This window comes from Trachurus trachurus, assembly GCF_905171665.1.
Source record: "Trachurus trachurus genome assembly, chromosome: 19".
NCBI lineage: Eukaryota > Metazoa > Chordata > Actinopteri > Carangiformes > Carangidae > Trachurus > Trachurus trachurus.
In genome coordinates, this window is record NC_139913.1 from 12,922,933 (window position 1) to 12,936,722 (window position 13,790).

The 13,790-nt window shown below is 43.1% G+C and overlaps 2 protein-coding genes across 2 annotated transcripts; both read left to right on the forward strand.

Annotated features, from left to right (window-relative positions):
* The first annotated feature begins 34 nt into the window (after window positions 1-34).
* Window positions 35-7,475, forward strand: kdelr2b (KDEL endoplasmic reticulum protein retention receptor 2b). Its single transcript, XM_083994695.1, has 5 exons — window positions 35-303; window positions 2,386-2,486; window positions 2,748-2,906; window positions 5,125-5,377; window positions 6,186-7,475. The coding sequence occupies exons 1-5, from the start codon at window positions 213-215 to the stop codon at window positions 6,218-6,220; spliced, it is 639 nt and encodes a 212-aa protein (XP_083850821.1). The 5' UTR covers window positions 35-212; the 3' UTR covers window positions 6,221-7,475.
* Window positions 7,476-8,103: 628 nt separating this feature from the next.
* On the forward strand, window positions 8,104-13,187 carry LOC311003193 (uncharacterized protein; the record flags this gene model as incomplete). Its single annotated transcript, XM_083994878.1, has 7 exons — window positions 8,104-8,236; window positions 8,932-9,134; window positions 9,226-9,327; window positions 9,418-9,513; window positions 9,652-9,762; window positions 9,848-9,974; window positions 11,284-13,187. Exons 1-7 carry the CDS (start codon window positions 8,212-8,214, stop codon window positions 13,185-13,187), a joined length of 2,568 nt encoding a protein of 855 aa, XP_083851004.1. The 5' UTR covers window positions 8,104-8,211.
* Window positions 13,188-13,790: the final 603 nt, after the last annotated feature.

The window sequence follows — 13,790 nt, forward strand, 5'->3', positions numbered from 1 at the left end:
CGCTCATTGGACACCGCCGTCTTGGCCACATCCCCGAGCCACGTCGCGCTTTACTCGCCATTTTCCCATCTTCTGAAGCCAGAATCGGTCTATTCTAGTGTCACGGTGTCACTCGGCACTGTCGGGCCGTTTAATAAATCTCTACCGGAGACGAACTGAGCTCTTTTTAGAGTCCTGGACATCGGTTTGCTTCTGCTGGAGCCGCAACAAACATGAACATTTTCAGGCTAACCGGCGATCTCTCCCACCTAGCAGCCATCATCATCCTGCTGCTAAAAATATGGAAAACCAGGTCTTGTGCCGGTGAGTGTTCATATAACCTTTCTATACAGTTTGCATGACCTCAATCTTGCAGGTAATGTGTGCTGTCAAGTGAATATCCAATTGAACCACCGATAAACGCTCCGTGTTGTGTAGCTTCACTTGCCTCAGCTCATTAGCTATCCCTCTGCTAACGTTAGCTCCCAGGCTAGCAGCACCGGAATGCCCCGGCAACGTTATCAGGTGAAGAGAAGAAAGTCATTTCTGACGTTGTCACCGTTGCGTTGACGGTTTACGAGCGACATGCGACGTGAAAAGCTACATAAATGCCAAAAAGTAGCAGCGGTGAAGTCTTCGCTAAGCAGCAGCTGTCTTCCTACTAGCTAGCCCTGTCAGACAGCGCCGTTATGGGCCCCGCACCGACGTCAGGTGCCGACGTAGGGGCCAGACTGAGGGCTAACGCGGTGGTTAGTTCACTGCAGCAAAGCAAAGCAAAGCTGGGGGGCCCTTGTTTTCATTTTGTTGACCCCGGAAAGTTCCCCGTTCGCCTCCCCCCCCCCCCCCCCTCGGTGCTTCCTACACGGTGCGTTAGCCTGCGGTGACCCGTCTGACGTGGCAGCAGGAGACGCACTGACAGGGAATGAGTGCATGCTCCTGCTCCTGCTTATGCATTTGCAACGATGATAATGCTGCAGGGACTCTTGGCTTTTAGCCTTATGGAACTTCTGCTGTGTTTTCATACTGAGCTTTGCTACTCCTTCCTGTTGTGTCAGTGGTCAAAGGCCAGGCTCCTATCGCTGCAACACAGCGAGACACCTGACTTCTATCAGGTTATCTCTGTACACAGGTCAGTTTTGGTGCAACCGGTGCTGTTTTAAACTGTTAGAGAGTCCAAGTCAATACATTGAATACCACAGCATTGATCATCTGTATTTGCCTACAAATGGTAGTGATTACCGATCAGCTTGCTATAGTGTCACACAGTGGGTGTGAGTGTGGGAAACCTGCCAACTCACCAGATAAACAGAGCAGGTAAGAGTGAAGCAGAGTCAACCACACACCACCAGCTGCTTATTAGTGGGCTGTAGTGTCACTGTGCAACAATGCATGACCCTGAAAATAACTCAAGTGCAACTGAAACAGACTAAGCAGTAAACACTGCACAGAGTAGCTGGAGCTTCTTTTTTTTTTACTTCCCTATTGATCTTATTACTTAATTTTATGAATGTTTACTATCACCATAAGTCAAGATGTCACCTGCTTCTTGTCTTCTCTTACTTCTTACCACTCTAAATAGAATTGGTAATGCCGACTGTTATGGTTCTTACCCGTTTCACTGTCTGTTTTACTGATTATTTATCTTGAGTAAGTATGTTTTTAAACTGTAAAACAGGGATGGTGAAATATTATGACTTAGTTGGCAGTCTACAGCGTGAATGTAAGTGCAATGCTGGAGAGCTGCAACAGTTAATCGATTAATAAATCCATCGTCAACAATTTTGATAATCAAATAATCAGTTTAAGTAGTTTTTTTTAAAAGAAAAAAAGTCAAAATTCTTTGATTTCATCTTCTTAAATGTAAATATTTCTGGTTTCTTTGTTCCTTTATGACAATAAACTGAGTATCTCTGTGATTTGTGGACAAAACAAGAGATTTGAGGACATCATCTTGTGGTTTGGGAAACACTGATTGATATTTTTTAACATTTTACCGACCAAACAACTAATCGATTAATCGCTTAAATAATCAACAGATTAATTGATAATGAAAATAATCGTCATTTGCAGCCTTACAATGCTGTACATGTATTGTAATGTAATTGACAGGACGTGGCTGTCTGCGCTAGACAGATTCCCCTCCTTTGCACAGAGATAAAGCCAGCAGGTGTATGTAAGAGACTTGTGGATAAGTGGGTGAGGTCTGTGGTGTTCGACTCTGCTCATAGTACAGATGTGACGATTGCAATTCACAGGAAGTTAGAGTCAGAGTAGCATCAAAGCAGAGTAGATGGACGATAACAATGAACTCTGTGAGCAACCACCTTTTAAACACTTCAGTAATTAGACATCATCTTAACTGTGGCGTGTGTACATGTTTGAGTGCCCTCTGCTGTCTCCTCACAGGTATTTCTGGGAAGAGTCAGGTCCTGTTTGCCTTGGTGTTCACCACTCGTTACCTGGATCTGCTCACATCCTTCATCTCTCTCTACAACACCACCATGAAGGTAAACTACACACACTTTGCTGCTCCTTTTCATATCCTGATGTTTTTTTTGTTTTTCAAACACTCAACACTCAGTGTGAAGGTTTAACTCATGCACCCAGCCAACACACCCATGTTTGCTAAAGGATGAAGCAGCAAGATGCAGCAGATTGATGCGATGTGTGCCGTTGGTTAACGTTTGAACGTGTTGTTCATGTCAGACCTTTACATATCGCTAGACCCTCGTGGGTTGATTATTTCTGTGCTGGTTCTTCACTTTCAGGTCATCTACATTGGATGTGCGTACGCCACCGTGTACCTGATCTACGTTAAGTTTAAGGCAACTTACGATGGGAACCACGATACATTCAGAGTGGAGTTCCTGGTCGTCCCTGTCGGCGGCCTGGCCTTCTTGGTCAACCATGACTTCTCTCCCCTGGAGGTAAGAAACTAAACACAAACACACACACACACACACACACACACATCCTGTTCCTCTTTTTCTCTCTTCCAGAGATGCACACACTGAGTTATCATTATAAGAACAGACTCCAGTCACAGAGTTTCCTTTTTTACACCTTCCTTTTTCACTGTAAACAGTCAGCACATAAACACTATGGTTTTGAAAGTAGTAGTAGTACTAGTAGTCGTACATAACCAAACTATGCAATGCATTTGTGTAATGAGGTGTGGCTTTGTTTTGCTTACGTATGCATACATGAGATGTTCCTACACCTCGTATGGAATCCATTCAACCAATTGGACTCAAACCTGTTTATGTGAATTCTCCCAGCTGACGGTGCATATCAGAGGAAGTCTGCAACATAAGACATGAGACTGTTTATTAATCCCACACATGGGAAATTTGGTTGTTACAGTATCATTCGTAACATACAAAGTAAAAAGTAGAAGAATATGCAAATATAGAGATATAAAACACGATGTAAGACAAACATATAGTTATGTACCAAAATGTTTTCAGGAATATATGCAGTTATTTACAAGAATAGAATAAAATGATTTACACAGTGTTGGTAGTTGTAAGGCATAAGAAAGTATTGCACAGATGGGAGGTGTATGGTTGTACAGCAGCAAGGTGTGCAGTGCCAGTTTGTACACAAAATGAAAACTGTTGGACATGAATAATAAATAAATAACAACTGTAAATTGTGTGGATACAGGCTAAATAGTGGAATGAAAAGAACTAGAGAAGTGTGAATGGTGCAAAAAAAATGGTGCAGGATGGTCAGAGTCAGACTGGTGTTGTATTATAGAACTAGCATAGAAGCCCTCCAGCAAAGAACAAGAGTACAAATAAACCACCTGTATTTGTTTCTAAGTAATTATTCAGAGTGGATGCTGAGAACAGCTGTGGGGTGTGACATGATTCAAATGCAGAACACAACAGTTCCAGGTTATAAAAGGTCAAAGTTATTGGATCAGCGCTCAGGAGAGTCTATACACCTGCCAAGACAAAAAAAAACATCCTTCCGCCAGATCCAGATTATGATCTGGAGTGGACCATATGGACCCAGTCCTAACTCCAGTGTCCATAGGTCCAAGTCTGGCTCACAGACCCCTGCTGCATGTCCCCTCGTCTCTCTCTCTCCCTGCGTTCCTGTCTATCTCTTACTGCTCCAGCCAAATAAATGCAGAAATTCCCCAAATATCTTTATAAAGAGAAAAGCTGGAACCTCTATGGCTAATCATGTCCATGCTTGTTGGGTCTGTCAATCCAGTCATACTGAAGGGAGGTGGTTACCGAGATAAACAAAATAATGAGGGTAGAGTTAGATTACTCTTTTGTTACTTTATATCTTGGTGAAATACCTGAAACAGTCTTACACAAGGATTAATACTTATTGAAGATACTTTTGGCAGGAAAGCTATAACCCTAAAACGGTTGCAAGTTGATCCTCCAACACTGGACCAGTCGTGAAAGAAATCTGCTGCAGACTTGAGTTGGGGAAATGTGCTGAACACTGTGTTGTGTTTGCACTTTGAATAGTATGACATTATACCATGGTGTATGTGAAAAAAATATTGTGATGTTGACAGTAACACCCATAACCTCATGTTCTTTGCAAATTTAATGTAGAAAAAAAAACAAAAGTATTAAAAGAGAAAAGCTGCTTTATGCAGATGCACCTCCACAATATAATAGAGTCTGACCTCCAAGTTTGGTTCAGATCAGTTCAGTACATAATCCTGCTGACAAACACACAGGTGGAACCAGGACGTCCTTTGCAGAGCTTATTAATGAGTGGACAGCTTGCTAACTCTGTCTCTTAGTATTTTTTATTGTTATTTTATAGACATGTATTTATCGAGTTTAAACAGTTTACAAAAAATACATTTTAATACATTTAACAAAGCATATAACAGACCAACAAACTCTAAAAGAATCCACTCCCCCCACCCCAAAGGAAATAAATAGTTAGGAAAGATAGAACTCAAAACAAAACACAAAACTGCGTAACGACAATTAGGGACATGTCACCTTGAAGTTACCAGAGTTTCAACTTTACAGTTCTTCAAGAATGCAAGAAAGGGATTCAGTATTTGTTTTTCATGTCTGCTACTTGTTACACATGACAAAGTCAGATGGAGACGTGAGCTCATCTCTCAAACGCTCCGTCATGTTTTCCTCTCTGTCCCAGATCCTGTGGACCTTCTCCATCTACCTGGAGTCGGTGGCCATCCTGCCCCAGCTCTTCATGATCAGCAAGACGGGCGAGGCGGAGACCATCACCACCCACTACCTGTTCTTCTTGGGACTCTACAGAGCCCTCTACCTCATCAACTGGATATGGAGGTTCTACTTCGAGGGATTCTTCGACATGATCGCCATTGTCGCTGGAGTGGTACAGACCATCCTCTACTGCGACTTCTTCTATTTGTATGTAACAAAAGGTGAGTGCCGCTGCAGTTTCCTTATCTTCTGAGTGTTCCTCCAAGGTCCATCACACACTCACAACCTGTTTGTGTTCGATTTGTGCTGCTACTTTGTCCTTGAATCAGTTTAAGGAGTTTGAGGATTCCTTCGCTGGCTCGAGTATTTGTGTTTGGCTTATTACAGAAACTCAGAGAGTGTAAGAAATGTGCAAAAGTGTGTCCAATTGGACAGTTAGTGAAAACAATAGTTGCCCTTTTCTTCTTGAGTTCAGGAGGGAGACAGCAGAGGGGAGAAAGGAGTAAAAGGAAATCACAACAACAGAAATATTATTAGTTTATTATTATAGATCCCCATTAGTCAGTGCCTCAGCAGTGACTATTCTTCCTGGGGTCCTAGATCACAATACAAAATTTTAAAAAATTCATGCAAAACCGCTGATGCGCGTTCCTGTCGGGGGCAGTTTTTCGGCAAGCAGTCTCTTTTCGGCACAACACCGGCTTTGCATTTACCTTGAAAACAACTCTGTCTGGTAACGTTCCATTATTATCTCATAGCGTGGTGAAAACAAACATACTCCTAAAACTATAGGGATTATGGTAATGGGCCAATTTGCCAAAATGTTGAAATATCCATTTAATGTGTTTGTGAGAGAGTGGGAGAGGAGGATATGGAGGAGCAGAGTGAATCAGTGTTGGTGAATAAGTGAGTGTATGGGAAACACTACTGCAAATCCAGCAGTCTGTTTTCGTTTCTCTTATTGTGAATGTTGTGCATCTGTCATGAGATCTGCTGCACTAAACACCAACCTGTTACGTCTCGTTTCAGTGCTGAAAGGAAAGAAGCTGAGTCTGCCAGCCTAAGTGCCAAAGAGGAGCATCTTGGCAGACTGCGAGCGGGGGACCGGAGGGGAGGCAGAGTGTTAGTGGACACCGCTGACACCCCTGCCCCACTCTCCCACCATCACCACTTCCTCCTCTTCCCCTCCCGCCAGTGTAAGATGCCTGAGACAGAGAGCGAGTGGGAGCCGCTGACTGCACCTTCGTCTGACCCGCGATCAGCGGATCTGGAACACCTGCAGAGGCTGGTCCAAGGCCTTCGGATTTCTGTTTGACGCATCTTGCCTTAACTGTTTTTTATTACTCTGTATAAAGGAAGAAAAAAGCGAGAAAAGTTTTCTACATAAAATGTGTACTCTGAAGATTCGACACATTGGTGAATAAGACCTGAAGATATAAATTGCCTGTGATTTGGCATTGTACCATACTGAAGCGGACTTCTTGTGGTGGGATATTATTGACTTGAGCGTTTGTAATAGTATTTGCAAAGGAAATAAATGTGCATTGTTTTTTTTTCCTGAATTCATTTGGGGAGGAATTTGTTGAAGCCTCATAACTTTGGTGAGCAACTCATTCTTGTTTTGCTCATCTGTTTTTGACCAGTATGCATTCCCATGTATAAAGACTTTGTTTCAGATTCCCACACCCCCGGTAGAAGATAAATCAAAGATAGACGCCATCATTTAACAATCTCTTTAGAATAATAGTAAAAAAAAAAAAAAGGACATCAACCGTTGTAACTCTTGAGTTATATTTTTGTTCAGATGCCTTCGGAATTGAGCAGTATGCATTGTTTCTGTGGTATTTGACTCACTATATTGAGCAAAAATAGGAAAAAAACACATGAAAGCAAAGGGTTGACAGGATGCCAATAAACACTCATCACTGTAAATGGCTTTCTTCATTTGTATGCTCCATTCATTACCCAACATATATGTTTTGTCACCTGTAATTACACTTCATGGCCCAGCGCATTTATTTCAGCCGTAACAAGCTGTACACGTTTCTGTTTCACTACAGAAGTTGTTTTTTTTCTTTTCTTTTAGGTGCAGATGTATTTATTTTTTATCTTCCTGGTTTTCAATAAACAGAGTCCATTGAAGAATCCACCTGTTGTGCATAATTTTAACCTTAGGAATGAATGTGGAGCTGGGAAGAACAAACCTGAGGACACTTGTTACAGTAAATCCTCCACCGCTTTCAAGACGCATCCGCTTCCATTTTAGTTGTCATGCAAATCATTCCACGTATCTTTATTAATGTTTTACCAAAGCTTTTGCATGATCCTGCCACCATGAATAAAGTCTTTATGGGAAATACTTGTCTGCTGTGGTTACAATGAGGTCAAAGAGTTCTTTGAGTAGACCCTGCGTTGTTCGTTTTCAGATTTATGATCTTCAGCACCACACCATGCTGTCTCAACTCACTTTGTACAATTAAGTTTTCTTGAAGAAAATATTTGATATTACACTGTGGTACAAATGTAGGCTTGATCTGACAACAGCAACTTGCTTGAACTGGCAATGATAATAGCAGAGTTAGCAGCCAAAAACTGCAAAAAATAAACAAAATGCAAGCAATTTTTATTTATTTATTTAAAAACCCATCTTCACTGACATGATATCACATGTGCTGCAAATCCACACAATAAATCACTGTTATTTTTAACATAAACTCAGAACTCTGAAAAGGTAAAAGAATAAATTAAAAATTTGAAATTGAAATGGAAATGGTCATGACACTCAAATTAGTGCTTCAGTTGCTTATCATAATAATATTATGAGACACAGAAAAAAAAAAAAAAAAAAAAAAAAAGTAGAGATACTGGTGGAAACCGGAACGGTCGGGTCGAGCAGGTTGGACAACCCGGAAGATAAACACTGTCGGACGAGCAATTTAACTCTCAGCCCAAACATGCTTTAGCATCAGAGATGTAGACATATCTATGAGCATCAATGACCAGACTTTTTGGCCAGTAAAGGAGAAAGAGTTTCTTCTGCAGACCTCAGATAAACATGGAGGACATTTCTGAAGGAAACAGTGAGTGTGAAGTAGTTGTGTTAAAGCTGCTAGCTGAGCTAACTTAAGTTACCAGTCAGACACTTGACGTAGCTAACCTCAACTTTAACTACTACTCTACGTTGTTGTGAAACACAGATACGCACAGCTTCTGCTTAAGAACGAGGGTTTCTAGCTTCCAACGGGGTTAGCTGAATTTGCCTTCGTTACAGCATTAGTAAATGTAAATATTCTGTGAAACATAACCAGAGACTAACCGAAAACCATCCATTATATTGGTCTATATCGGTTTTCTAGACATGTTGAATCTTGAGGAGTCTTAGCATGGCAGTGGCATCTATTGCAGCTTCTTTATTATTTGCAGGACTGCATGAAATGGAATGGAGTATCAGTGTACTGGACTACTGGTGCATAAATGAGTATCATGGAAAAGTTCATTTATCTCAGTAGTTCAATTCAAATAGAGAAACTCATATTGATTAATTACACAGAGGAATATTTCACATCTTTATTTCTTTTAACTATAATTATCATGGCTTATATTTAATGGAAATCCAAAGTTCAGTAAACCAAAAAATCTGAACATAGCAAAAAAGTTCTCTGTTGTAACCTAATGATGTGTCACACTCTAATCAGCTCATTAACTTCAACTGAAGGAGCTGTTTGCATCTGGAGGACTGAGGACAGATGGAAGTTGATTGTAGAAATGTTTGCAGGTCCATCCCTCCCTCTCTCTGCTTTGCGCCTCCTGGTCTCACCGGTGAAGCTGGTCTCCGCGGCAGTCTGGCAGACCATCCAGCAGAAAGTTGTGGCTGATTATGGGATGCTTGAGGAGTTTGTTTCCATGGTTACAGACGTTGTCCCAGAACTGCTCACTACCAGCCAGAGGGCCCAACTCATCCTGGGCCTCAGAGCACGGGTAAGAATTGTTAATACTTGTCTTATAATAACACCTACTGTGATGCTGCTTTTGAGGTTTATTAATGCTTAGTAATGATTTGTATTTTCAGCTGATCCTGGACCTGTGTCAGCGTGAAGCTCCTGCTGACTCTGAGGTTGTTCAGCCACATCTGGACAGGATGCAAACCCTTATCCAGGACTGGCTGAAGGAGGTGAGGAATCAAACTAAAGCACCTCACTGGAAATGAGATTGATATCAATACTGTTGCAAATCCTTCTAATGTTCATGCGGTGCCCTGCAGACAGGTGCTACAGAGATGGAGGAACCCAACTCAAACTTTGTGGATCTTGTTAAAAACATGGTGATGAATCCTGAAACCAGGGAAGACTTCTTTCAGGTCAGTGTTGGAGCAAATGCATCAAAGATGTAGAAAGTGTCAGAAGTCACATTAGGTATTATGTTATGGCATCATATATTCTTTCTTTATGTTTGGTAAAAACATAAACCTAATGGACTTGCCGTTGCCACCTTTCAGAAAGTTTTCCCTGAAGAGTTTGGTCCCACGTTTGATGAAGAACTTCACTCCTTAATGTGGCTGCTCCTGTCCAGGCTTGAAAAGTGTCTCCGTCTCCAGACTTTCCAGCAGGTCCGTTACACAAACATCATTCTGATCTCACTTTAAATACTCGTGTTTTATAGAAGCACTCATCTTTCTTGTTTGTCTTCCCCAGGTTGCCTCTGTGTTGGGCGACGGCGTGTCCTGTGTTCTGGAGGAGTGTATGGAGTCCATGTCTCAGTGTGAGGAGCTCAGAACCACTCTGCAGTATCAAAAAGACCTCAGCCAGCTGGTTCTGAACGGCAAGTTTTATATTAGTCTTTATTCATGAGTTTATTGCGTTTAGCTCTTAAGCTGTTGGAGAGCTTTGCTTTGCTTCTAGGAAGTATCATTGGTCTGTTAGAGATGGAATAACAAGAAGCTACTGTGAAAAAGGTTCACAGTAGGGACTGGTTAAACTATACAATGTGTGAGGAGGACAGAACTGCAAGATGACTCCATTCAGGTCACAACTGATATTTTATATCTGTCATAATTGACCAGTAAAAAAAAGTTATCAAAAATGTCTGTCACAACTTTTGCAATATTTGAGAGATTTTCTCCATTTTAAAGGATGAATATGTATCAAATGGACCCAGATGACTTCAAATGAAAGCTAATGTTTCTCCATGTCTGATAGATGTGTGAAGAACTCAATCCCCAACACAACTTTATTGGGTGATAATTGTAGATTGTGAATAAAGCATGTAGCATGTCATGTTTTAACTCCCAGCTAACAATGAAGTTAAGGGAAGTTGAGGCTTTGGTGCATGTTGGTTTGTGGCAAATACACGCTCACCCACCTGTCACTCAACAAGCTCATGCCCTCAACTTTATATAACTTTAAGCCTTAATGGAATTTAAACAGGCAAGTTATATAATTAGCTGAAATGAACTGTAGGAACCAAAACTGTTTCTTCACCAGGCTCTAATATGTTCATTTCTGCTGTAAAGGTGTTTTTTTTTTAACATGGGAGTCTATTGGAGACTGACTCACTGTTGGAGACTCACTCTAGTGGCCAATAGAGGAACTGCAGTTTTGGCACATCAGTGTTGACTATGGAGGCTGCTGCTCGGTGATAATATATCAATGGCAGACTAATGATTTTTTTCTCTGACTGATGTTTACTTTCGCCTTCAGCCTTTAAAGGGATAGTTCAACATTTTGGCAAATTGGCCCATTGCCATAATCCCTATAGTTTTAGGAGTAGGTTCGTTACCTTTAATTGTCGGTGCAAGCTATTTTTAGAACGGCGGAGCAGAACCATGAGCTGCTCAGAACTACGCTACGGAGGCTAATGGGATTTCTTGGTTTCCTTCATCAAACTCATCAAATACAGAGTTGTTTTAGAGGTAAATTCATGCAAAACCGCTGATGCGCGTTCCCGTCGGGGGCAGTTTTTCGGCAAGCAGTCTCAAAAAAACAACTCCGTCTGACTATAAGACTACATGAATTATGGCAATGGGACAATTTGCCTAAATGTTGAACTATCCCTTTAAAGAACGCACTAGTTGATACCAGTGTTAATTTATAGTTTGCCTTATGTCACAGCATGTTTTTTCTCCCTTCAGATGATGCCTTGGATGGTTCCTGCATCATGTCAGCTCTCAATCTCCCCTCTGTCAAAACAAGTGGGACATTTAAAACACAAGCACAAGAAAACACGGATCAGGAGCTGTCGTGCACATCAGAGTTGGAGACGGAACCGTCAACGCCACCTCATACAGTGCAGACACGACCTGCCATGCGCAGAGATCATCAGACATGTGCGACGAAGATGAACAGAAGTAATTGTGTTCCCACAGACAGTACACCTGCCGTGTTGGATGAATCTCACCATTTGAAACATTGCAGCGTTCAGCTAGAAAAACTGGACGAGCCACCGTCTCTGCGGTCTCGACCTGTGAGACCAAACAGAGGCCTGAGGATGAAACAGTTTCTGCTCATGGAGAAGGAAGGAGGTCGCGAAGAGGCCGCCGCCGCCTGCAGGAAAACAAAACCCCTCCTCGGGGCTTCCACGGAGGTCCGCGACAATGAGGGTCCAAGCAGCTTCAGAAAGAACTCCTCCGAAGTGGCTCCTCTCAGCATGTGCAGCGAAGACGACTCCTGGTCTTACTACTCGGACGGAGACTCCTGCCGCAGGTCGACTAGAAGCAGTCCCAGTGCGGCTGATTCCTGGTCTCACTATTCAGGTGACACCTCTTCCTGGGCGAGTCCCGTCAGCAGTTCGGCTGAATGGGACTCGCTGTCCAACTGCTCGAGCGAGGACCTTCCGTTCATGTGTCCAGAAGAGCCGTCGGCTCCGCGCACCAGGCCGAACAAAGCCGAAAACAATTACTGCTTGGTCTGCAAAGGACACGTGACCACGAGCCTGAAGCATCACATGAAAACCCACTTCCCCACCGGCGACTACGCCTGCCCCCGATGCGACAGCAGGTTCAAGCTCTTCTCGTCCTTCAAGTTGCACATGCGCAGGACGTGCTTCGAGTACGTCAAGCAGAGCGTGGACCCGGAGAAGCCGGACGAGGCGAAGAATCTTTACAAATGCGACGACTGCCAGGAGGCGTTCAGGTACAAAGTCTCGCTGGACAGACACAAGGTGACCCACCACGACCTGTACTGCGCCGTGTGCACGAAGGTGCTGCGGGACGCGGCGACTTTGGCGCGACACAAGGTCTCGCACACCCCGTTTCAGTGCACCCGGTGCGAGGAGACCTTCGCTCTCTTCTTGCCCTTCCTCAGACACTGTGAGAACATCCATAAAATGAGCAGACCGTTCAAATGCAACTACTGCCCCAAGACCTTCCCCAGGCTCCGCTTCTTGATCCTCCACGAGTGGTCGCACACGGGTCACCTGCCGTTCCAGTGCGCCACGTGCAGCTGCAGGTTCCGGTGCGACGCGGATCTCATTTACCACGAGCGGGTGCACACCAGGGAGAAACCGTACCTGTGCTCGGAGTGCGGCAAGACCTTCGCCCAGAAGTCCAACCTGCTGCGGCACCTGAACCTCGTCCACGGCGAGTTCAGGAACGAGAAAAGGCACTCCTGCTCCGAGTGCGAGAAATCCTTCAAAGCGAAAGGAGCCCTGAAGAAACACCAGAGGACCAAACACTTGCACGAACTGTTCCGTCATCCGTGCCCCTACTGCGGGAAGATGGTGTCGTCGTCGACGCTCGCCAGACATAAGCTCATCCATACGGGGGAGAGGCCGTACAAATGCACCGCGCCTGAGTGCGAGAGGCACTTCAGGTCAATTTCTGAGATGAAGAGGCACGTTCTTCAACACCACACCACCGAGAGGCCGTTTAAATGTGACGTCTGTGGGAAGGGTTTTATAAAAAAGTGTATATTGAACGTTCATGCTAAAATACACTCAGGTAAAAAACCATTTGTTTGTCACATCTGTGGAAAGGCTTTCCTCAAGCACTACAGCATGCAGAGACACAAAAACCTTGTACATAAAGTTAAACAATAACATGGAGACAGACATGATCACTTAAATAGTGGCGTACAAAGAAAATGACATTTAAACCTATGGAAGTTTTGGCTGACCTAACCATGCTGGACCAGTGCAGAAGAGAACTTATTACTCCTTTAACTATGGTGGACGAAATCAATACAGCAGAACCAGAGTTATTGTCTGTATTATAATACACAGTGCCTACGTTACCCACAGTGCAAATGGAAAACTGAGCAGTTGGCAATGTGGATGAAACATGAACATTCAAATGTCATAGCCAAGTGTCTAAATACTTATGTCAATGTGATATTTCAGTTTTTCCTTTTCAATAAATTTGCACAATTGAAAAAAAAAAAATGTTCTCATTAGTTATGCTCTTACTTTTCGCATGGAAAAAACTGCAACATAACAATGGGGGGAAAAAAGCCAATAGGAACCTTAAAGCAGATATCAGCTTCACGGCCGTTTCGGCTAATGCTGCGTTCAAGGCAGGCTTTTGAAACCGTAAGTTACAGCTTCAAGTCACAACTACGACTTGGTAGCGTTCCAGGTAACCCGTAGCTCGTGTTTTTACCATCCTGTTGTCTGTGAAAGTTCCCTATAACGGCCACTCGTAAC

What these genes read in the sequence shown, in the direction of transcription:
- kdelr2b (XM_083994695.1), top strand. Translation starts at nt 213, where the DNA reads ATGAACATTTTCAGGCTAACCGGCGATCTCTCCCACCTAGCAGCCATC. An exon ending in TCTACAACACCACCATGAAG is followed by an intron (nt 2,487 to 2,747) that starts GTAAACTACACA and finishes CTTCACTTTCAG; the next exon opens with GTCATCTACATTGGATGTGC. An exon ending in CTATTTGTATGTAACAAAAG is followed by an intron (nt 5,378 to 6,185) that starts GTGAGTGCCGCT and finishes GTCTCGTTTCAG; the next exon opens with TGCTGAAAGGAAAGAAGCTG.